The 25,791-nt window shown below is 35.8% G+C and overlaps 1 protein-coding gene across 1 annotated transcript; it reads right to left on the bottom strand.

Moving 5' to 3' along the window:
- LOC120171911 (probable acyl-activating enzyme 17, peroxisomal) lies at positions 1 to 23,003 on the bottom strand. Its single transcript, XM_039179517.1, has 14 exons — positions 22,620 to 23,003; positions 21,862 to 21,991; positions 21,483 to 21,748; positions 20,416 to 20,620; positions 9,606 to 9,646; positions 9,375 to 9,500; positions 3,551 to 3,624; positions 2,588 to 2,808; positions 2,304 to 2,398; positions 1,902 to 2,118; positions 1,661 to 1,786; positions 1,175 to 1,273; positions 257 to 469; positions 1 to 188 (listed from the first exon to the last, which is right to left on the bottom strand). Exons 1-14 carry the CDS (start codon positions 22,871 to 22,873, stop codon positions 87 to 89), a joined length of 2,169 nt encoding a protein of 722 aa, XP_039035448.1. The 5' UTR covers positions 22,874 to 23,003; the 3' UTR covers positions 1 to 86.
- Between the last annotated feature and the right edge of the window lie 2,788 nt (positions 23,004 to 25,791).

The raw sequence follows: 25,791 nt of genomic DNA, 5'->3' as shown, positions 1-25,791 counted from the left end.
TAGTATAAAAGTTTAAGAAAGTGCAATAAACTAGTTTTAAGGTTTTATAATTTTACATGGAATCTCTTCATGTATATGTTGTGCAATTATATTCTAGAATTATGGTCCAACTGCTTCCTCAAAACCCTTCTCATCAGCTTATTACTAGCTGTTCTTGGAAGAGATGAGACCGTCACAACACGAGAAACCTACATATTATTACTTTTGTAAGATTAACAATGAAATATATATTAAAAAAAAGACATCAGCAACTTACCTTGAACAATGGATTGAGATTCTTTTGGACTGCTGAATTAAAAGATATTCTCAATTGATCCAAGTCTGTTTTTGAGTTCTGGGGATCCTTGAACACTACCACAAGTACCAGTTGCTCCGGGCCGCCACCTGCTGGCGGCACCCCAATGGCGGCTGTCTCAAGTACACTGCTATCGGCTGCATTGCAGATGCGTTCGATCTCAACTGAACTGACCTGTTCAACCGATTATCCAGTTGAGCATCAAGATTGCAAAGACTGGTAAGACTTTTCTCTAGAAAGACAACTGTGAGAATGAGCTCCGGCCACCCGAAACATGACAATGCTTCATAAGGGGTGCAATGCAACAACAAAATCTCAGCCCACAATGACGTGATAACTGAGATTTGGAGGCATGCGCGAGTGACGGCCAAATCCCTATATGTTTGGAAATGTGAACTATGTAGATGGTTACTTTTTTTGATTAATTATGTAGATGGTTACTAGGTGAAAAACAATGGGGATCTTTTTTTCGATAGAAATAGAGTAGGTCTCATTAAAACCCCCCTTCATAACCTCCATGTTACAACAGTAATGTGAAGGATATTGGAAGGAGGAAAAGAGTGCCTAATAATTTATTAATATAAGAATAATACAAAGCCAGATCCTAACAAACTTCTGTTACAACATAACACTTAAAACACCAAACTAACTACACTAATACAACCAACTCAGAAACGTAACAACCTAAACACACAATCTATTAATCAACCTATTCTTTCTTTAGTTAATTTATCCGATTCCCAATTAGCAGCTCTCAAAATATGCCTAATGATTCCCAATTAGCAGCTCTCAAAATATGCCTAATGGGGATCTTTATATAGTTGGAATACTTAAACCTCAAACCACAAGGTTATATATTCCATATGTTCAAACAAATACCTTGATACCCCCGATGTTCATTGTATCATCAGCCCGACCGTGTGCGCGATAGTATCCTCTAGAGGTGCGCTCAAAGACATCCCCATGCTTTCGGAGAACCTGCAAAGGTAAATTCAGACACAAAGGTTTTACTTGAACGAAAATACACTAAAACTAAGGCATTTAAGGTAATGATAGTTCGTTCATATAGTATCCGAACACTTCATTTTTTTTTTCCTTTGGCGTTCGTATTCCACATGTGTATGTCACATTCAGGGTTAAATATGTGGGGTATAATCCTCCAAACATAGATTGGCTTTACCCTATACATTTCCTAAATCCATTAACTATGAAGTACATGTACAATCAGCGCATTTTCGCATTGCACTGGGTCGAGCATTTCAAATAATCTTCCACCATTAAGACTGCATTAGAACTACAGATCATACAGATGATAATGCACCCAAAGTAAAATTAAAAATTTGTTTAGAACAACAAATTCTTCACCAGTCCATTCCATGTAGCCATTCCTTTAAAGTAAACATCGTAGTGACAGGCATTTAGCAGCATGCTTGAAGAACCGAACATAAGAGGGCCAAGGGCCAGTTCTCCCATCCCCGGAGCATCCTCAGGCTTAAAATTAAACAAAGTTCAAGAAATTAGTTGCATTTTATTTTACATTTGTACTTAAACACGTATACTTCCCCCATCAAAATACTTCAGTAACGACAGTTGGATTGGCGCTTACAATAGGATGGCCATCGTCACCGAGAATAAATAAGCGGCAACCCATAACAGGTGTACTGAAAGCAGCTAATGATTGGGGCTGTAGAAATGATCCAGAAACAAAACCACCACCAATTTCAGTCCCACCACAATATTCAATGACCGGTTTGTAGTAAGCTCTTCCCATCAACCATAGGTATTCATCTGCATTAGAAGCTTCACCAGTGGAGCTGAAGCAACTGCAAGTTTCAGAAAAACAGCAGACATAGCCAGGAAAAATCAATATTGGATAAAAACCTGAAGCAAGTCAACTTTCTAATAAAAACCCGGAGCAACTGCCAGTTTCAGAAAGTGAATGCTTACATTGTCGCTAGTGATTTGATCATATGAAGACAAACAAGCTTGAGTAAATATGAAAACTTACCGGATGGACGACCAATCACTTCCAGCAATACAGTTTGTACTTTTCCAAGTGCGAACAATGGTAGGGACGACACCAAGCATTGTTACTTTTGCATCCTAGGCAAGTTTAGTGAAAATAAGTAAAGTTCAAGACAAAAATTATATAAATTCCTTCATACGCACTCCATTGGTATATGTGTGCGCGTGAAGATTCTATAATCTGACTATACAAGTCAAGGTTTGTCATTCTCTAGTGAAACAACTGTGAAAAAGACCATTCTGACAATATTTACAATAAATTACTACCTGTACAAACTTGGCAAAGCCAGAACTAAGGGGAGATCCATTATATAGTGCCATTGAAGCACCATTTAACAATGAAGCATACACTAACCAAGGACCCATCATCCATCCAAGGTTTGTAGGCCATGCAACAACATCACCTCTGCGGATGTCCATATGGCACCATGCATCAGCAGCAGCTTTGAAAGGAGTTCCATTAGTCCATGGAATTGCCTTAGGCTCACCTGCACAAGAAATAGGTTCAATTAGCCCATCAATTTCATTTTTTCCTTCAGCCTGCTTTGAATTATGGAAATTTAGCTCGAAAATGTGAATTTAACTTCTTGGCCCTATCCTACTATTCTTTGGTTTAACAACTTTGACAGTAGAATAACTAACGGTCGACTAAACTTTTAAAATTAACTTACTCTCATTTCTCGATATCTAGCCCTAAATTTGGTCATCACTTGGTGTGGGATGCAGAAAAAAAGTAACTGGTGCAGGAATCTAGCAAAGGAAGAAAAAACCTAGGTTGTAATACTCAAAACTATCATGCCTGATAATAACTCAGAAGACACAATGGTAAGTATTTTCCTTATTGTCGTTTCTCCTACAATCAAAGGTAGGAAATTGGTCTCTTAAATTTTATTGGTATATACCCACATATAAAATTGCCAGGTGAGGTCACTTGATTGAACATACATCAAGCAAGCACAAGAGTTTCCATTAATTTACATTTGGGACACTACTCCAAACATAACGACACCATTTTTCTCCATACCATGACCCATCTGGAAACATTCTATCGACAAATATTTGATGTCACTATGCTAAGACGAACATTTGGTAATTTTTCTTGAACTGAATTAAGCTTTATTATGTTTAAGACGTAAAAATTACACTATAAGTATAACCATGATTTCAGGCCACCCCTTCTCATGAAATTCCATTTTGTTTGAAAGAAATAAGAAGATTTTTTTAAGTTACCTGTAGTTCCAGATGAGAAAAGGATATTTGTAAATGCCTCTATTGGTTGTTCCACTGCCTTGAACACATCTCCCCTGAAATTTGAGATCAAAAATTCAAACAAGAAAAAAAGGGAAGATACAACTTAAAGTCTTGCAGATATTTTTACGTGCAATTAATGAAGAAATCAATAATCAAGTGATTTTCCGATAAATACAATTACATGTTAGATGTTACAATAATATCAACCACTGTTAAAAGTCGAATAATTCAATGTAAAACTCTTATATTTTCTATAGGGTTTGTTACATATTTATATACAAGCTATAATGTTAACTTAGGAAACTCTTAAACTAGGAAAGTAACTAATTCTAGGGAAGCATACAATCCCTTAAAGTTAGGGACTGTAACTAGTAAAAGAATATTCACAAAATCCTACATAATATTTCTAATTTTGTAATCTATTTTCTGACACTCCCCCTCAAGCTGGGGAATGGATGTCCTCCATCTTCAGCTTGCTTGCTAACTTCTGAGAATACTTCCCAGGTAGTCCCATGGTTAGTACATCTGCAACTTGATCTCCAGTGGACACAGAGGGAGTACAAATTAGTCCACTGTCAACTTTTTCCTTTATGAAATGTCTATCCACTTGAACATGTTTTGTCCTATCATGTTGAACTGGATTATGAGCAATATAGATTGTTTATTTATTATCACAGTACAACTTCATTGGTCCTTCCCATTTGATCTTTAAATCCTCCAAAATAATTTTAAGCCACAACAATTTACAAATCCCAAGTGCCATTGCTCTAAACTCAGCTTCTGTGCTGGATCTAGCCACCACATTCTGCTTTTTGCTTCTCCATGTCACTAAATTTCCTCCAAGAAAGGTGCAATATCCTGAAGTTGATCTTCTATCAACCATGGACCCTGCATAATATGCATCAATATAGGCTTTCAAAGTCAAATTTTCTCCCTTTTTAAACAAAATTCCTCTGCCTGGTGTACCCTTCAAATACGGTAGGATTTGAGTTACTGCCCTTAGGTGTGATTCTTTAGGATTGTGCATAAATTGGCTCACAACTCGAACTGCATAAGCAATGTCAGGTCTGGTGTGTGATAAGTAAATCAGTCTTCCCACAAATCTCTTATATGAGCATTTATTAACTATTGCATCCACTATTGAATCTTTGAGTTTGTGTTTAACTTCTATTGGCGTTTCTGCTGGCCTGCATCCTAGTTTGCCAATTTCTGTCAACAAGTCTAGGGTGTATTCTGTTGGGATATGAAGATTCCTTACTGTGAATGTGTCACTTCAATACCAAGGAAGTATTTTAGTCTTCCAAGATCTTTAACTTTGAATTTCTTCACCAAAGACTTCTTTAAGTCACCAATTCCTTTCAAATCATCACTTGTAAGTATGATATAATCTACATAAACCAGTAAAGCAGTAGCTCCCCTGAAGAGGAATATTTCACAAATAAAGTATAAATCACCTTAACTTTGTTTGTAGCCCAGTCTTAACATCACTTTGGTAAATCTTCCAAACCAGGCCCTCGGGAACTGCTTTAGCCCGTACAAGGCATTCTTTAATCTACACAAAGCCTGCCCACTACTTGGACCAAATCCAAGTGGGATGTCCATGTAGACTTCCTCTTAAAGATCCCCATGCAAAAATGCATTCTTAATGTCATATTGCTGTAATTTCCATCCTTGATTGGCAACTAATGACAACAAAATTCTCACAGTGATCATCTTTGCAACAGGAGCAAATGTCTTGAGGTAGTCTATCCCATAAGTTTGAGAGTACCCTTTATTCATTAACCTTGCTTTGTACCTCTCTAAAGAACTGTCTAATTTGTATTTTACTGTAAACACCCATCTACACCCCACTGTTTTCTTCCCTTCTAGTAGTTTCACCAAGTCCCATGTTTTGTTCTTCTCAAATGTTTCCATCTCAGCTTGCATGGCATTCTTCCAATTCTCATTTTCTAATGCCTCGGACATATTTTTAGGAATGTTAATGGTATTTAGGCTAATAATGAAGGCCTTGTGGTTGCAATATAGGTTCTTGTAGGAAATGAATAGGTAAAGAGGGTTTTTTGTGGTGCAAGTTCTTTTTTCTATTCTAATTGCAATAGGAAAATCAAAATCCCTGTGATCAGAAACATAATCATATTTTTCAGTGGCATTTGGATCAGAGATAGATCCGGTAGTTACCTCGGTTTGTATAGGAGAGGAAGGAGATAATTGGACTTGCACTGGTGTCTTCTTCCTCGAGTAAACCAACAGAGAACGAGTACTGTCTTGAGTTTTTTTATGGGGGTATTAGGATCAGATTGTAAGGTGGTAGGCTAGTCAAAACCAGGTTCTTGGTCAAAACCAAGTTGTTGGACAGGTTGGATAGGCAGATAGACAGAAATAGGTTGCTGGGCTGGTGCAGGAAAGTCAATGAAAGGTTGAAGTAGGAAATAATCCCTGTCCTTATCTTCCCTGAATGAAATCTCCCCCTGAAGATAAGGGCGAGTAAAATAGCTTTCCTTTTCTGCAAAAGTAACATCAGTCGAAACAAAGTGTTTCCCTGTAGATGGATGATAGCACTTATACCCCTTTTGAGTGGAAGAGTAACCAAAAAAATATATTTTTTAATGCTCTTGGATCAAGCTTGCCCCTATTTTGGGAGTGTATATGAACAATGGAAACACAACCAAATATTTTCGGTTTAAGGTTAAGTGAGGGGCTGAAATTTGAAAAGAAATTGGTTAGGATTTTAATAGGCCTTTCAGATTCAAGGACTTTAGTGGATAGTCTATTTATCATATAGGTGGCAGTTAACACAGCTTCCCCCAATACTTTTTAGGGACATTTGTTTGAAATAAATTTGTTTTGGAAAGAATATGGTCATTCTTTCTTTCTGTCACACCATTCTGTTGAGGCATATTCACACAAGAGGACTCGTGTATGATGCCTTTCTCTAGGAAATAAGGTGATAGGACTTGGTTGAAATAGTCTTTAGCATTGTCTGATCGAAACCTTTTTATGTTTGTCCCAAATTGATTCTTAATCATCGTATAAAAGGTTTCAAAGGTAGAGGTTACATCCGATTTCTGTTTTAAAAGAAATATCCATGACACTCGGGTACAATTATCTATGAATGAGACAAATCATCAGGCCCCATATATATTTGGAATAGTGGATGGTCCCCAAATATCACTGTGAATAAAGGTAAAAGGATTAGAGGCTTTTTTATTACTTACTGGAAAAGAAGTTCTTTTATGTTTTGCAAGTTCACATGTCAAAATGGAATTCTTCAATATTTAAGGATTTGAACAAAGAGGGAAACATAAGCTTTATAACTTTAAAGGATGGGTGACCAAGGCGGAGATGATGAAGCCATATTTGGTCCTTATTGTTTTTGAATTCTAATAAAAGTGAAAAAGGTGGGGAGTTCAGGGCACTGACTTGTCCACTAGGGTCTTCAAAATAATATAGGCCATTTACTTCCTTAGCATGTCCAATCATCTTCTTCGTTCCTTGTTCCTAAAAAATGCATTAAGAGGAATGATAAAGAACACTGCAGTTAATGTCCTTGGTAATTTTCTGGATAGATAGAAGATTAGTAAATAGCTTTGGTACGTGAAGGACATTTTTTAATGTAAGGGTTTTGCTTATAACAATATCTCCTTGGCCAGTAACTATTATCATTGTACCATATGCAATTGTTATTTTTTTTGTTGCTAGAACTGGGTGTATAGGTGATAAATCTTAGTGAAAAATTGGTCATATGGTCTGTAGCTCCTGAGTCAATTACCCAGGAGCTTTAGGTAGGTAAAAACGAGGCCTTAGAGTTCTGAGAAGAGGATATACCTGAGAAAACCATACTACATGTACCTGTAAAAGGGGTGTTTTCTAGTAACCCTCGCAAACTCTTTAGTTTCTCTATTTCTTCTATGTTAAACTCAACAGGTTGTTTTTTAGAGTCCTCAACCAAGTGTTTGGTTGTTTATGTTCTTCCTTGTCCCCTTGATGATCCTTTTTTTTAATTTCTATTTGTTGTTTGTGGTTTCCCATGAAATCTTCAACACTTCTCTTTTGTGTGGCGAGGTTTCTTGCAGTAAGTACACCATAAAGAGTCCCTATTCACTGTTTTTGCTTCTTATGGTTTATTTTCTTTAGTAATATGTTGTTGCAAACCAATTTTCCTCTCGGTTACAGCTCTACTGACTAAGACTGAACTCTCCACTTGGTTGCTTTCAATCATTACTCCTTCTCTTCCTTCCTCAGCACGAATGATTGCAATAGCTTCATTTAGTGAGGGCAGGTCTTTCTTTCCAAGAATCTGAACTCTCGCTGCATCGAATTCAGTATTTAGTCTAGCAAGAAAATCGTAAATTCTATCTTTTTCAACAAACTTCTTTAAGACTGCTACATCTTCACTACACCTCATTTGGATAAACTGGAAGTGATCCATCTCCTACCAAAGATATTGCAGTAGTTTAAAGTATTTTGTGATTGATTTGCTTCCCTGCTTGGTGGATGAAATCTTGCTCTTGATTTCATAAATCTGAGCAGCATCTTTAACCTTTGAGTAAGTTTGTTTTACAGCCTCCCATATATCTTAGGCAGTATTGAGAAACATGCAAGTATCACTGATCTCTGGCACATTGAATTCCATTACCAGGACATAACTAATGAATCTTGTTCATCCCAAGAATCAAACCTAGGATCTCCCTCCTTAGGTTAAGTTCCAAGAAGATGGCTTAACTTACCTGTACCCTTTAGGAATGTACAAACTAGCTAAGACCATTTAAGGTAGTTTTCTCCATTCAACTTATAGGCAGCTTGTATATTTTGCAAATCACCAACCGGGTTAGAATAACTCCCTTCATTCATTGTGCCTTCCTGAACAGTTTCAGAACTGCTGGTATCGACCACCTCAACCATGTTTTTATTGGGCTAACAATACACACTTAAGGGAAGGGTTTAGGGAAAAGAAAAGGTTGCTAAACCGAGATTTACAAGACCCAAAAATGAGCTTAAAACAGCTCTGATACCAAGTTAAAAGTCAAGTAATTCACTGTAAAACTCTTATATTTTTTGTAGGGTTTGTTACATATTTATATACAAGCTATCTTAACTTAGGAAACTCTTAAACTAGGAAAGTAACTAATTCTAGGGAATGATACAATCCCTTAAAGTTAGTCATTGTAACTACTAAAAGAATATTCACAAAATCCTACATAATATTTCTAATTTAGGAATCTATATTATGACAGCCACTTAATAGAACAATATGAAAAGTGGACGAGAATTTGGTTAATTTGGTCTAATTCGTCTCAATAAATACTGATTATTATAATATCTAAAGTTTGCCTTTTCCAATGACATTATTTTGAGTGTTTGAGATGCCATAATTTGCAAACTATAGAATATGGAGTTTCAAGAAGCTACTAGAGAGAGTTGCCTCTCACTAAAGAAGATTGTTTTAATATTATCAACATCCAAATATGCCCATTGCATCTGAAAATTGCTACGAAGGCACACTGCATAACTACCTAAGCCTAACAAACTTTTTATTTCATCCCAGCTAGGAATATTCTCCGACACGTAACTATTAAAGTAAATATACTTAAAAAATCCACAATTATTAAAGTACAAGTCTTGGTTCTTTCCAATTAGAAAAACAACATATCACTTCTGTAATAGAGAAAATGAAAGATATCTCATGAACATCGATCAGATTTGGTTTCAAAGCAAGCTATACAAACTTCCATAGATTCTCTTCCAGAAAAATGAAGGTAGAGGGATACAAATGACTATTACCCAAAAGCAATAGAGTGCTTACTTGAATTTTTTAACTCTTTCTAGAAAATCAGGCCATGAAATATCTCCATCACGCAACTTAATGTTGAAACTAGAGCTTCTGGCTGGGATAACAATGGCCATTGGAGCCTGAGCCTCCACAACTCTACTGCAAAATGGAAGCTACATTGTGAGATAACTTTTTTTATTAGAAATATAAATATAGAGAACACACTGCCTTAAACGGTTGAGCACAAAGTTTAAAGAACTTCACCTATACAAAGGTAGTCTTTTTTCACCACGAATAATAAGATCCTGAAATAGAACCACCAAAGAATTAAACTGAGAAGACCAAGTACATGCACTTAATTGAGGATCTGGAAAGATTAGAAAACAAAAAACTAAGGAGTAAGTCAGAGATAAGAGATTCACTAAAGGAAGGGGCACAAAGTAACAATATTAAACAAGTTTGTGAAAAGTGTTCTAGATATAGCATCAATAATGATACTCTCATCTAAGATGAACTATCAATAGATCAAACAAAAAAAAGTAAAATAAAGGGGAAAAGAGCTGCTAACTAAAATACTTGAGCATGTTGATCAAACATCTCAATACCAATAAAAAAAAGAGAAAATCGCCTCAGTGACCAAAAATGTCTTATAATATACGATTTTAACCAACTTTTTTTGAATTTGCCAAAATGACTAACAAAATCGCAATGCGAAATAAAAATCGCAACGCGATCTCCAGAATTGCAAATCAATTCCCAGAATCGCAACGCGATTATGAAGAATCGCAATGCGATAGTACAAATTCGCATTGCGATTTTCCAGAATCGCAACGCGAATATGAAAATCGCAACGCGAACATATAAATCGCAACTTGATTCTGACTATCGCAACAAGTATCCGTAAAATCGCAACGCGTATCCGTAAATCGCAACGACAATACGTAAAATCGCAACGCGTATCCGTAAATCGCAACGAGAATACGTAAATCGCAACGCGTATCTGTAAATCGCAATGAGAATACGTAAATCGCAATGCGTATCCTTAAATCGCAACGACAATACGTAAAATCGCAACGCGTATCCGTAAGTCGCAACGCGATATTTAAAGCGCCATTACAATCGCTACGCGTATTTTATTTTCAAATTCTAAACACGAATATTAATTATCGGAACACTGAACCGTCCACAGTATATCCCGTAATCGCAACTCATAACCTAAAAACCTAAAATCACAACTCAGTCCCATCTCCATCTCTCACTCTCTACGGCAAAATCCGTCCCCATCTCCGAAGATTTCCGTCCCCATCTCCCCCTCACAACCATTCACGGTCAGAAATCCCTCACAATCATTCAGAAATAAAAAATCAACCTCCGAGGGTTAGTTTTTTTAATTATTTTTATTTTAAAATTTTTGCATTATTTTAGGTTTTTCATATTGAAATTGATGATAAGTTTACTGGTAATTTCAATAATAGATTAACCATTTCACTTAGATTTCTTATTAAATTCATTCGATTGTTGTCAATACTGCTAAACTGTTTAGTCTTTAACCCTATGAAGTTAGTATTTGTATTTGTTTTGTCTTTTGGTTGAAGTAATGCAATCCATTAAAGTTTTAATTTGCAGAAGAATAATAGTTTCTAAACTTAAAATCGCAACATGAAAATGAAAATCGCAACAAGAAAATGACTATCGCAACGAGAGAAATGAAAATCGCAACGCGAAATGAAAATCGCAACGAGAGAATCGCAACGCGAAATGAAAATCGCACGTTGCGATTCTCTCGTTGCGATTTTAATTTCGCGTTGCGATTATCTCGTTGCGATAGTCATTTCCGCTTTGCGATAGTCATTCTCTCGTTGCGATTTTCATTTCAACTAAAAGACAAAACAGTGTTGCAAATTTTAGTTTCAAGAATAAACTACTACTCTTTATGTTTATTGTTTTTTGTATATCTTCACAGTGTAGTTTTTGGTATATCTAACTTGGTATGTTTATTGTTTTTGTAGAAATTTTTTTCGGCTTTATTGACATTAAGGAATAAAGTTAGCCTAACTACTACAATTGCTTCGAAGCTTTCACTTGCACAAAGAAAATTGTTTGAGGAAACCTGCTTCGAGCCATGGATGAGAGTACAGCATCCGGGTGGAGATGCTAATTTGACCCATTTGTGGCTTCAGACCATGACTAGCGATCTACATGACAGTATACAACGTGGTGAGGAAGAGATATGGTTTCATTTTCCACCGGCGTATACTTGTTTTGGGCGGAAGGAGTTCTGCTTAATCACTGGTCTACGATTCGAACACGATGATGTAGGCCGGTACACTCGTCATAGCACCCGCCCATCATAGTTATCCCGGTTTTTTCCTGATGAGTCAATAGAGAAGCCGAACTTACACGTCGACGACCTGAAGAAATTGTTTAATAAGAAAGATGGTTTTACACGGATGAATAACGTCGATGTTGTCCGAGTATGCCTTCTAGTACTTTTGTATGCCGGCGTTTTAGACAGAGAGGCCAGACAACCTATTCCTCAGGAGCTAATATTATTGGTAGAGGACCTAAATGCATGGAATCTGTTTCCGTGGGGTTCGTATATATGGAAAGCTACTTGGACTAAGTTGTCGTCTGCTTTTGATGACCGCAAAAGTATGCGTGGCGATGGGTCGAAATACACTTTGTCAGGCTTTGTTTGGGCCTTTAAGGTAAGAATTTCTATATAATGTTTTCAAAATTATAATTAATTATTTAACAATTACTAATGTTTGTTATTATATTGTTTGTAGATTTGGATATTCGAGGCTTTCCCCAGCATGCAGACATATGCATTAAAAACTTCAAATGATATTCTTAGGGCTATTTCCTTGAAGAGGAAACGTCTGTTGGATTGGGAACACTTAATACCATATGCGACAATAAATAATGTAAGTTAACACAAATACTATCATATATAAACAAGTTATTAATAGTAGACGTTTAACTTTATTTGAGTTTTTATATTTTTAGGAGGCCAACACTCCATTACAGAGACTGACACCCACGGAGGCTGAGCTTGCCACTGATTGGAGGCAAGCTAGTCAGCGTTTTTTTGATGGCACGAATGATAAGCAGCCTCCACTTCGAGAGCCATCACCTATCCCGTCACATCATCGAGCCTCTTCTCCACCATCACCTCATAATAGGCGACCGGCAAAGATGCCACGACTTTTATCTCCCTGTTCTCCACCTCCACGAGATGAGTCAAGGGAGTTACGTGATTCGGTCAACGCCTTGCGTGAGGAGATCGGTACTCTACGCGATAACGATGGTGCATGGCGTGTGGAGGTGTCTACTTTACGTGGTGAGGTTGCCGCTCTACTTGAGATGGTAGTATCGTTGCAGAATGAGGTTCATACTCTACGCAACGAGGTAAGTTTAAGATTTTTCATATTTAACTTGATGATAAATTTACTCGTAATTTCACTTAGATTAACCATTTCACTTAGATTGCTTAGTAAATTTATTCGGTTGCTACCAATTCTGCTAAATTGTGTATTCTTTAACACTGTGAAGTTAGTATGTCTTTTGTTTTGTCTTTTGGTTGAAGTAAATTTATTCGGTTGCTGCCAATTCTGCTAAACTGTGTATTCTTTAACACTATGAAGTTAGTATTTGTCTTTGTTTTGTCTTTTGGTTGAAAGTAAATTTGTTCGGTTGCTGTCAATTCTGCTAAACTGTGTATTCTTTAACACTGTGAAGTTAGTATTTGTCTTTGTTTTGTCTTTTGGTTGAAAGTAAATTTGTTCGATTGCTGTCAATTCTGCTAAACTGTGTATTCTTTAATACTCTGAAGTTAGTATTTGTCTTTGTTTTGTCTTTTGGTTGAAGTAATGCAATCCATTCAAGTTTCAATTTGCAGAAGAAGAAATAGTTTACTTTCGCAACACGAAACTTAAAATCGCAACGTGAAAAATGACTATCGCAACGCGAAATGAATCGCAACGAGAAATGAAAATCGCAACGAGAGAATCGCAACCCGAAATGAAAATCGCAACGACAAAATCGCAACGGGAAACCAAAATCGCAACGCGAAACTATAATCGCGTTGCGATTTTTATTTCGCATTGCGATTCTCCCGTTGCGATAGTCATTTTCGCATTGCGATAGTCATTTTCGCATTGCGATAGTCATTTTCGCGTTGTGATTTTAAGTTTCAGATTCTATTCTTCTTCTGCAAATTGAAACTTGAATGGATTGCATTACTTCAACCAAAAGACAAATACTAGCTTCACAGTGTTGAAAATTTAAGTTTCAAGAATAAACTACTACTCTTTATGTTGTCATTGAACCTGCACTAAACCTATATGTTGTCTTTTTAAATGTTTATATAAGTGCTTACTTCTGGAATGTTATTTGATGCATTTTGTGAACAATGATATAATAATGACTTGGGTGAATACCGTGCAAGTTTGAAATATATTTGTCTTTGTTCTCACTGTTTAATATCATGTCTGTTTATTTACTGATTTATGTATTAATTTATTTTTAGCGGCCCGCTAAGGTGGATGCTCTACGTCGGGTTTTTCTTGCAAGACGGAGTTCACGCATCAGACGACGTGCACGTGCCATTACATCTCCGTTCACCCCAATAGTGCGAAGAATCCGTAAGAAAAAGCCCGACTCACCTGTCATCGTTCAAGAAGCCTTCCCTATCGTTCAAGAGGCCCCTATCATCCCTCAAGAGTCCCCTCCCACCGTTCAAGAGGCCACTGTCATCGTTGAAGAGGTCTCTCCCAACATTCTAGAGCCCGATTCACACGGCGTAATATATCGAATTATTGAGAAGCATCCTCACGTGCCGGACATGATGGATGACTGTTGGCTTTCGTATAAGTTACCGGCCAGTACCATTCCGGCAGATGAAGTGGAGTGGAAACAACTACCGGAAACAATTCTGGATAATACCCTTTGGGCTAAGACCGCAGTTGATTTTTATCTACATGAGCGGAGCCAAGGGTGTTACGCTGACATATACAAACTCAACGATGATATGCATTTGTTGATTGAACGGTCTTGGTGGGGTGTATTATTAGGGGTTGAAGACAACAGCTATTTCGATGGGGGGTAAGTCTTATATTTCTTATATTTCAGTTTGATTAATTTTTTTTAAAATTTATGTAATTCACTAATATGTCTTTTTTTGTAAAACAATATATTGATGCATGGGTGACACGTCTTCTAATTGTAAGGAAATTGAAGAAAAAATTAAAAAAAACGCGATATACAATTATGCCGATGTCTTTTCACGTAGTTCACTTGAAGAATCAACGACAAGAATTATATGTGTTAGCTAATGGACAAGCTAAACTTTATCCTGCATGGTGGGAGGTCGATAAGGTTAGTATATTTGTTTAAATATTTTAAAGGTGTTCATAAATAAGCGCGCGATTTGAATTATTACATTTCGATGCAGGTGTTTATTCCTGTTTTGGACCGTACTCATTGATTTCTCGTCGAGCTTCAGCTCCCATCCCTAAAGACAATAGTATATGACAGCATGATAAATTACATATCATTGTCTGATTTGAGAGATATGATTAAGGGATGGAGCTCTCATTTGGCTAAATTCTTGGATGCAATTGATTATTGGACTAAGTCTGGAAACAAAAAGCCAAAGAAGTTCAATGTTACAGTTATCAGAGACGAGACCGCGCCACAACAAACGAAGGAAGCCAGAGGGGATTGTGGTCCTCTCGTATGCATGTGCTTAGAGCGTTCGACGACAGGAAGTACACATTTTCTACCTCACACCGATAGAGATAGAGGTGCAGTAGGCTTGTGGTTTCGGCATTTTATGGTTAGAGCGATATATGCGAGACGCTGTCTACCTGCATCCGCGTTATGAAAGTGTCCATAAACAATTTGTAAGTCAAATGCAAGTTTTGTTAAACATATTTACTCTTTTTGGTTTGAAAATGTTTGGTTAAGTAGCTAGAATTCAATAATTTGCTGTTTGTAGGTTTTAGATGTGTAGAAAGTGTTGTTGATTCAATGTTTGGTTTCTGCAGGTTAATCCTGAAGTGAGTTGCGTGAAATGGATGTATGGGTGCAAAAGTTGATTTCATTATTATTTTTTAATTGTTTAATTGATTTGTAAAAGATGATTTGTAAATGTTGATTTGTTTAATTGATGTGTACATAATATTTGTGCTTGTTTAATTGATTGAAATGTAATAGTTAATTTGTTGATTTCAATCTGCATTATGTTGAATGCAAAACAGACTATCGCAACGCGGAAATGACTATCGCAACGCGGAAATGACTATCGCAACGAGAGAATCGCAATGCGAAATGAAAATCGCAACGAGTGAATCGCAATGCGAAAATGAAAATCGCAACGCGAAATTAGTCATTTCCGCATTGCGATTCTCTCGTTGCGATAGTCATTTCCGCGTTGCGATAGTCAATTCCGCATTGCGATAGTCATTTCCGTGTTGCGATAGTCATATTCGCGTTGCGATTTCCGCGTTGCGATAGTCAAATGAATGTCTAATAAGTGATAACAATTGAACTTATCATAGCAATGTTCAAACTCAAGTTACTAATACATGCCTAACTGAAAATGTTAAAAGTTCACACATAATATACACATAATACAACGTTTGCATTTAAAAATCACCTAAGTTAACAGTCCCATAAGGTGAAGCCGGTTGTGATTGGGATTTTGATGATGATCCATATTTTGGTAGAGGAAAAGATGATTGTGATGGCACTGGTTAGGGGTGTGCAAAATTACCCGACCCGGTTGACCCGACCCGCCAACCCGGATCTAAAAAAACCGGGTAATTCTCTAAAAAAAATTACCCGGCCGGGTCGGGTACCCGGCCCGACATTTTCCGGGTTGGGCCCGGGTCACAAAATCTAGTTTTTCCGGGTACCCGAGTACCTGGTTAGTTTTTATTTTTTTTATTTTTTATATATAATTATATAAAATATAATGAATTATTTATATTATGGATTATTATATTTTGTATTCTGAACTTTTAAATTTTATGTTCAGATATTAGAGTATGTAATTCGAAGTTTCAAACATTTAAATTTGTGTATATATTTTTTTAAATTAATAATTTGAAAATAAAAAATTAAAAACCGGGTATCGGGTACCCGATTACCAGGTACCTGCAAAATCCGGGTACCCGATTACCCTGTACCCGTAACATCTGGGTCGGGACACGGGCCGAGAAATCGTCGACCCGGAAGTTCCGGGTACCCGGAAATCGGGTACCCGGATTTGCACACCCCTAGCACTGATGATCCACATGTCAACCTTGTATGACCACTTTCCTTGCACCGACTACATGTCGATCTCTTCTCTTCACCCTTAGACGGTATACGATCGTGACTTTTTGGTCGGCCAGGTAGCCTTCTGTCCATGGCTGGTGGCAAAACTGTTTGTAAGTCATCTGGTATGTCCCACTCAGAAGAATGTGGAATAGGGTAGACAATCTCGCCATAAGTCTGTCGATATACTTCTGTAGTATAGCAATCCATAGCGTATGCGCTTGAATCATCTTGGTTTAGATGAAGAGAAACTTTTATAACATGGCCACACGAATAACCATATGTTTATCATTTCATACAACTACACGTCTTTGCATTTCGATCGACAAGCCCATTTAAGTTATTATCCAGTACTTTAAACAAAGTGTTTGAACATGGTTCAACTCTCCATGACGTTGACTTCACAACACGTTTTGTTATCTTTTTTTCTGTCTATGGTGTAACACGATGTTCCAATTCATATAAATTTAAATAAATAATACTTAGTAAAATATATGATAAGTTACGAATTTAAAGAAATAATACATGCATGGTTTCTTTTCTTGTAGTACCACTGTTGAATAGAGGCTCGAAAAAACTCCATTAACATAGTAATGGGTAATTTCCGGGAATGACGACTTAGAGCGTTGATTGATTCTGCACTATTAGACGTCATGAAACCATATCTTGCTCCAAGTTGATGTACTCTTGACCATCTTTCAAACCCGACATCTAGTGTTTGAGCACACTGAGGCAAAACACGTCTTAAACAGTTTATATGCTTATTAAAATACACTTTCCGATAAGCTTTTACAGCCTTCCAGTATGTCCATTTGTTATTTTTTATACCAGCAGACCTTGATTTTAGATTTCTATACAAATGAACACCACAAAGTCCATGAAAAGCATCTGGGAAACATCTTCTAACAGCGTTGTCAATTGAGTTTGCCCTATCGGATATGATTGTCAGATTGCTAATAGGACCTATGCAATCCCTAAGATGCCCCATAAACCATGTCCATGAATCAGAGGTTTCAGATTTGTCAACCCCGTAAGCTATTGGCAGTATCCCATTGTTAGCATCCATGGCTACTGCTAATAAGTTTACTCCAAGGTATCGACCTTTTAAATGTGCTCCGTCAACTATAATAACTGGGCGCATGCAATTAATAAGCGAACGAATCTACAAAATCATATACACAAGAAATATAATCATTTAAATGTGAAATGCATGTAACTAACAAATATGAGTCAATAAAATTATATTGATTTACTAACCGCAGCACCAATGACGATAAACAGCAACTCAAAGCGTCCATCTCTATCTGTTTTGATATGAGTTACCGACCCAGGATTTTTCAGCTTTAAATTGTGGCAATAAGCCGGCAGTTGGGCAAACGATGCTTCTGGCGCCCCCCTCAACAATTCCAAGGCATAACATTTGGCTCTCCAAGCTTGAGAATATGAGATACTAATCTTGAACCGAGCATTCATGTCAGTCATAATTTCATGTCCCCGATATACCCTATCATTCAAAAACATTAACTCAACCAGAAAACCACCCAACACCTTTTTGTTTGCCTGTCTATGGTGAGGAAAAACTTGGGTCCTTGAACATGTATGTTTATCAATAAAAGTCCTAACTTGAAACATTTCGCAATCTTTTAACCTCTTTGCAATCATACGCCACATACAGTTTTTGTCAATCATACACCTTGTTTCGAAACAATCTTGTTTGATTTGTTAACTTTTAGTTGATAGCCATCTTCCACACATTTCGTATACAAAGCTATCTTCAAGTCTTCCTTTGCATCAAAACAATCATCTTTCTTGATACGAATAATTTTTGTGTAACAATCAACTGTTATCTTTACCAACTCTTCTTCCAGTATCTGAAGTAATTCTGGCATATTTCAGTTATACTCCCGTGGCATTTTCTTCGGGGACTTTTCTTTGGGGATTTCTTCTTCTTTTTCTTCTTCAGTGTTATATGAATTACATAATGGATGTTCAACATGTTCATTTACAGTCGTAACTTCCTCCTCATTATTATCAACATCTTCCTCGGCAACGGCTGTTTCATCATCAAAATTCGGGTATTGACCAAGATCAAAGTCCGGGTATTGACCAAGATCAAATTTCGAATACTGACTAGTACTCACAATTTTTTCTGTTGGCTCATCATCGTCTAACTGGTCAATACGAAAACCGGAATTTGGTGCTGAAAGTTGATTGGGATTTGGATTAAGGAAAGGTTGTGGGTTTTGAGATTGTGTTTGGTATTGGAAATGTGGTGAAACAATATTTGCTTGGTGATGAAATTGTGGTGGAACCATTAAATTTTGAGCACCATAAACTGGAGTTGAAAAACTTAGTTAATTACTACCCGCTACTGACCCAACTTCACTACTTCTAGGTTCAACAACATACAATGTAACATCATCACTTGAAACACTAATGTAAACAATGAATCGTTCAACATCTTCATTGTCGATTAACAAATAAACTTTACCATTTCTCTGATAAGATAGCCTAAATCCACTTAGGGGCTCTAAATTCAATTTATTTGCAACACGTAACATTAGAGTTTCATAAGTTAACTTTTTTAATGACAGTTTTAGTTGAAGATTCATGGGTAAAGGCATATATTGTAAAACACCATGAACATTCTCCCATGACCCTCCAAAACACAAATCTATCCAAACATGATCAACATTAGATGATTTCATTATTGTAAATTAATTTACTAAACAAACGAGCTGCGAAACTAAAACCTGTTGCCGGATGAGGAAGGATGTCGTTGGATATAGAAACGGATGTCGCCGGAGAGAGTGATAAATGGAGATGGAATGAGTTGCGATTTAGGGATTTAGGTTATGAGTTGCTGCTGCTGCGTAGTTATATACTCAAAACATTTGTGTTGCGAAATTAAAACATGCTGCGAATTCAGAAATCGAGTTGCGAATTTGAAATTCAGTATTGCGATAGTCAGAATCTCGTTGCGATTTACAGATTCGCGTTGCGATTTACGTATTCGTGTTGCGAATTAAGAAAATCGCAACGCGAATTAGGAAAATCGCAACGCGAATTTGAGAAATCGCAATGCGATAGTCGGAATCGCGTTGCGAATCTGTAAACTGATTTGCGATACCGGAGATCGCGTTGCGAATTATCGATCGCATTGCGATTTTGTTGGTCATTTTGACAAATCCAAAAAAAATTGGTTAAAATCGTATAATATAAGGCATTTTTGGTTACTGAGGTTATTTTCTCATAAAAAAATTGATATTTAATTAAAAATTGTTCCTAAGAATATGCCTAGAATTTGAGCTCTTAGTCACATTCACATAAGAACCATCAATGAGGTGCCACCCGTATGCAATGCATGCCCATGCAGCAGAAGCTAGCACATACAGTTGAAGCAATGTCTAATTAGATCAATGGATGTCGCTCACATTTCAGATGCCTGAAAGTATTTCCCTAAATCTAGTTAAGGATTATGATGTAAAGCACAGAGGCATTATTCATCATGCTATTTATGATCTGAAACATTCTATGTAAATTTCATCTAAGTGACTTTTACAATGTTCTATCCCAATAAAAAAGCACATATGAAGCCTACATTGCACAGAACCAATGTAAATTAACAAATGTCATGTAAGCACGGTAAGAGCATGAGCTGAAAAAACACAAGTCGCAAATATTCAGAAGAGATTGTAAATACAATAATTAAACATGTCATAATCTGCTGAAAGGAAAAAAGGAAAACAACCTGAGTAAAAATGGCTTTCGCTTCTGATATTTTAAGCCTTGTTGATATTTCAGGTGGAGCAAAACTGTCGGCAATGGATACAACTACATAGCCTGATAGAACAATTGCAAGATAGATAATCACAGAGTAGACATTCATTGGCATATCAATTGCAATTGCAGATCCTCTGTCCAAACCCAGAGCATCAAGTGCATGTGCAACTAACCTACAAATTAGAACAAATAAGTACAGCTGGTTAATTTGATATCAAAAGTTGGTAGAAGTAATAAGAACAACACTTTTCATTACAAAGTCACAACTCTCCATCAATCACATTCAAAAATTCTAAAGTACATGTAAGACTATTCGCACACACCCTAGTAAGTAAAATCACCCGACAAAAATATAATATAAATTTTTAAAATGTCATCTATTTATGACATACTTCAACATATATGTTCAAAATCAGAAGCAGTAATGTGCACAATGAGCACACCAGTTTGGCTAAAAATCCTTCAAAACTACATGACAACTATAAGAACAAAATTGGCCACTACAGCATAAAACACAGAAATTACAATACCACTGATGCTTACTCTTATTGAGGCTTATTGGGAACTAATAGAAGAGATTACTACTCAATATCATTGCTGTTTGGACTTGCTAGCATCTCATGTTATGCTTTCCAAACTTCAACACTTTCCAAATTGGCCACTACAGAATAAAATACAGAAATTACAATACTACTGATGTTTAATCTTATTGAGGCTTATTGTGAACTAATAGAAGACATTACTACTCAATACCATTGCTGTTTGGACTTGCTAACATCTCATGTTATGCTTTCCAAACTTCAACACTGAATGTAAGGAACTAAGGATCCGGTAAAACAATTTAGTTAACTCTACGCTTCCGACTTCACTGTCATTTAGTCTGGATGAATCGTGCTTTTAAGATTTTGAGAGAAGATTCCAAATTCCAATACAAACTATCTTAACTGTAATTATGCAAACCAAAGGAAACATAATAATAAATAATAGAAGCAACTACAAACAAACACAGTATCTGTGAGATGAAGAGCAACATACCAAACCTCCGTCTGCAATTCCTTAAGCATCATGCTTTTCACAGGCCGATCATCATCTCCCTCATCAAGCCATCTTATTACTGTATCATTCAAATTTCTCTTGCTATTAACAACCAAGCAGTTCTTCGCAGGGTTCACAAAAGCTCCAGGAAGCCATTTACCTCCTGGATTTGATATGTGGCTGTCTTCAGATGGACTCTGTAAGATACAATCAGGAGGAACCGAAAAATCTACGCACATCTCATCCAGAACAGCTTTCCAATAAACCTGGCATATCAAGATATAGGAAACAATATTTATTTATTAATACCCCAAAATTAAAATCGTCAAATATCATTATGTTTTTAAAAAATGTGAACTTGGAATCATAACAGTCATACCTCAGGGTTTGAGACCGAAAATTCCTGAAGATGAGAGAAACTAGAAATAGGGTCGCTGTATTTGGAGCCAAAGAATTCTTTTCCATGCCTCGCCAATAGACTCCCAACATTTGTTAATGATGCACTCTCCCTATCCATACATTATTTGACAGAATAAAAACAAAATACCAGTATTAATCCATCAACCTTCCGCAATTGAAAATCTTCATATATTAGGGTCATACCTTTTGATTCAACCATGTGACAAGCTAAAATACTATTTGAATCAGAGCATCAACTAGTTAGAGTTATTCTAGGGTAGCCAACAGAGAAAAAAAGAAATCTATTAACTATACAGATAAATGTCCGATTCTTCTCTTCACTGCATTCTATCCAAGAAGTACAATTTTCGATTGCAAAATATACTTTTCTTTTTCTTCTCAAGGGATTTCAAATTTTTGCCATTAGAACGGAGTACAAGTTACTCATTCAGTTTAGTTCGCGGTAATAAAAGTAATTGAGTTTTTTTAATTCAATCAAATCTGTGCCTTTTCATTGTTTGCATGCATAAATTAAGCTAAATTGTTAGAAAAAAAATGGAATCTTAATTTTGATGATTGCGAGCGAACAAAATAACCGCTACATTTGAAAAAAAAATACCTTGTTCATGTCAATTCAATTTCACTTTATCTGTAAATAAGTTCAAAGGAAAAAAAAACTTGAAGATCAAAGTAAAATAATAAATTCTATAAAGATGGGAAAAAAAAGGAAATTCTTACGGGTCGGGAATCCAAGCAGGGGGGTCAGCTCCGAAATCTTTGTAACAACCATAATACATCAATTGATGAAGAGAGAAAGGGAGATTAGGGGTTAGGACATGTTTGGAAATTCGGTTCCAAGTCTCCGGCGAGTTAGATCCGTAACTACGAACGATCTCCGACACCTTCTGGTGAATTTCTTCGGCGAGTTCATTCGATATCCCGGACGTTTCCACATCTTTGACGGAGAGGGAATCCAAACATTTGTACAACATTTTCTGTTTTCTTTTCTTTTCTTTTTATTTTTATGAAGTTTAGTTTTGTTTGGACTGGAACATAGCAGAGATGAGAGAGAGATTTCAGTGAAGAAAGCTGATTAGATTTATGCTTTCAAAGTTTTTTTCTTACGTAATGTATACAATTGTCGCTTTTGTTGTTTTATTATTTTAATATTGGTCCAACTCTACAACTAATCCCTCAACTATAAATAAATGACGGATTTAATCCGATCATTTTAATTTAGGATAAATTACGTGTTTAGTTTCTAAATTATCAATTTTAATCTGTTTTAGTACCTAAATTTTTAAAAAAATCACACATAATATTACATTTTGGTTATGTATTGGTCTCTGATCTTTAAAAAAATAGCGTTGATATTGATATATCATCATAAAATAATGACATGATTGAAAAGTAATTAAAAAATCATGTTAACATTATTGTTGTTTTTTTTAACGGTAGGTGATCAAAACATATATATGATTTTTTAGATAATTTTTTTATTATGTTTACATTAATCCAGTGTATAATTTTTTTTTTTGAATTCTTCACTGAAAGTTGAGAAAAGAGCGAGCAAGTAGCAATCATCCAACTGATAAATAAAAGTTAAAACATGAAACAAGAGAAATTAAATTCTTAAAAATTAGCTTCTAATTCTAAATGTTTTTAAAATTACACAGAAAGAAAGAAAAGACCTGCTTTCATGGCGTTGGCTTTTAAGGTTTAACGCTACTTGCAGGAGCCATTGCAGCAAGCTTGGATGAGTTGTTTCCGATCCAAGAAATAGTAAAATAAATTAAAACTATTTCTTCTAACAAAAGTAAACATCTCTTCTATTTCAAAACAGAAACTTTGATATCTATTTTTGGTTCTTTCCGAGGTATATAAAAGCATTGGTGTTCAATTAACACGTGTAAATTTCTGTTTACCCAGAGATATGACCCAGCTCAAAACATGGTCAACCCTCCTACCTCATCGATCATCGAAGCAGATGAAGTACGCTGTTTGAGTCTTTGATTTCTTTCCCTTGTGGGATCGGTACACTCTTCCTCCTTTGCATGCCTTATGGAACGTTCTTTAGTGAAGATGAGTGTTTTGACTTAGAGATCGATAAATAGCACTATTTTTTTAAAATTTCATTTAAAATACAAATTTAAAATTTGCCATATTTACAAAATAGATAATTTAACATTTATTTCTTTTATTGAAATTTTAACAACTAAATATGTTGTTTATTATTTATGTTATAATATTATTTATTATTATACATTAAATTTATGTGTTGAGTCTTATATATTGTAAATTTAAAAAATAAATCTAATCGAATTGGGTGACAAAACAAAATAAAAATTTAAGTTTAGTGATGATTTTGAAAACAAAAATAGTTGATTGACCAAAATAGAACTGCACAAATAGTTGAGTGACTAAATATATAATTTACCCACATATTTTTAACGGAATTAACAAATTAGGGCAAGTAAGATAACGATTTAAACTTTATGGGACAAAAAGTCCCAAAAAAATACTTTAGCGAACAACTCGGTACAAATAGTATAGTATAGGGGAAATGGTACATTTAAGCCTAAATATTATGATTAGTTGGTAGTAATCAATCTTCACACCTTTAATCTATGCTTGAAATAAAAATAGCTGAAAATCGTTCCATCATGAAGGTAAGGATGTTCAATCGATCGGCTCGGTTAACTGGTCGAATCGAACTAGCCTATTAACCAAAATGTTTTTACCTTTAATTGTTAATTGAACGTTTTTCAAGAAAAAAATTAATCGAACGAACAAGGTTTGGTTAATTCGGTCAGTTAACCTAATTAATTGAAATTTTAAATAATATATATTATATATTAAATAGTTAATATTTTCAATTAATTTGATTATTTTGATTGGTTAATTACACTAATTCAGTCAGTTGATTCGTTTAAAATCGAAATTTAAACACTCTTGAAATTAAGTAATATATAAATAATATATTCAATATTTAAAAACAATCAGTTAATTAATCAAGTTCGAATCGAATTAACCGATTATCGAATTTTGAAAAAATCATTAAGTCTAAATTGACCGATTAATCGAAATATTTTTTTAATTAATTGGTTTTAACCTGCTAATGAACACCCGTACCTGTAGGTGTAATTCCATCTTAAATTGTATAATCATTATGCAAATCAATGTTTTATTGGATAATCAGTTAAAATAAAACTGAAATTTATTTTATTTGGATTATAGACCTTAACATCATACCGCCATCAAGCCTCAAGGTCCATAGAGTGATGCTTATTTATGTGTGAATAACATAACTATAATAAGTTTGTCAAAGCAATGGAGAATGAATACTGGATTTTTCTAAAGCAGTGGGGATCTGCTCGGTGATCGAAGTTGAATTTGGGGACTTTCGAAGGACTATCGCATGCTTGGCGCATAGGTGTAAGATAGGTAATACTTGAAACTGACAGTGCAGAGGCTTTTCAACTGTACTCGAGAAGTAGGACGGGTGGCATCACCGTCCGTCCATCATCATATAAGAGGGTTGGTTTTAGAAATTGAATGGTATCATTCTCGCAAATTCGACGAGAAGCGAAAAAAGTTGTTGATGCTTTGGTAAAGATGGTGCAAATGGATGATTTTGAAACAAAAGTTTCATCGGAGCCTCCAGGGGCAGCCCTGCCAAGCTTCCATGAGGATGGTTCAAGCCTAAGACTTTCACTTGTGGGGCTGTTTGTTTGGTTTTGAATGGAACTATTCAGCGCTGAATGCTGAACCGTTCAGCATTCACGCTGTTTGTTTCTCACCTTTTAATGATTCAGTGCTGACTGTTTCAACAAAACAATGTTGAATGATTCAGCACATAAGTACATTCTGAATGATTCAGAGTCATTATCAAATAGCATGTCACATTCAG

Source organism: Hibiscus syriacus, unplaced genomic scaffold, assembly GCF_006381635.1.
Source record: "Hibiscus syriacus cultivar Baekdansim isolate YM2019G1 unplaced genomic scaffold, ASM638163v2 tig00111837_pilon, whole genome shotgun sequence".
Lineage (NCBI taxonomy): Eukaryota > Viridiplantae > Streptophyta > Magnoliopsida > Malvales > Malvaceae > Hibiscus > Hibiscus syriacus.
Note: the sequence above shows the minus strand (reverse complement) of the source record. Positions and strands in the feature narration are given on the sequence as shown.

Coding starts and splice junctions, on each gene's coding strand:
- LOC120171911 (XM_039179517.1), bottom strand. CDS start 22,873: ATGTTGTACAAATGTTTGGATTCCCTCTCCGTCAAAGATGTGGAAACG. Junction 3,625..9,374: donor GAAAGAGTTAAAAAATTCAA/GTAAGCACTCTA, acceptor CTCAAATTTCAG/GGGAGATGTGTTCAAGGCAG. Junction 470..1,174: donor TGAACATCGGGGGTATCAAG/GTATTTGTTTGA, acceptor TCGGTTGAACAG/GTCAGTTCAGTTGAGATCGA.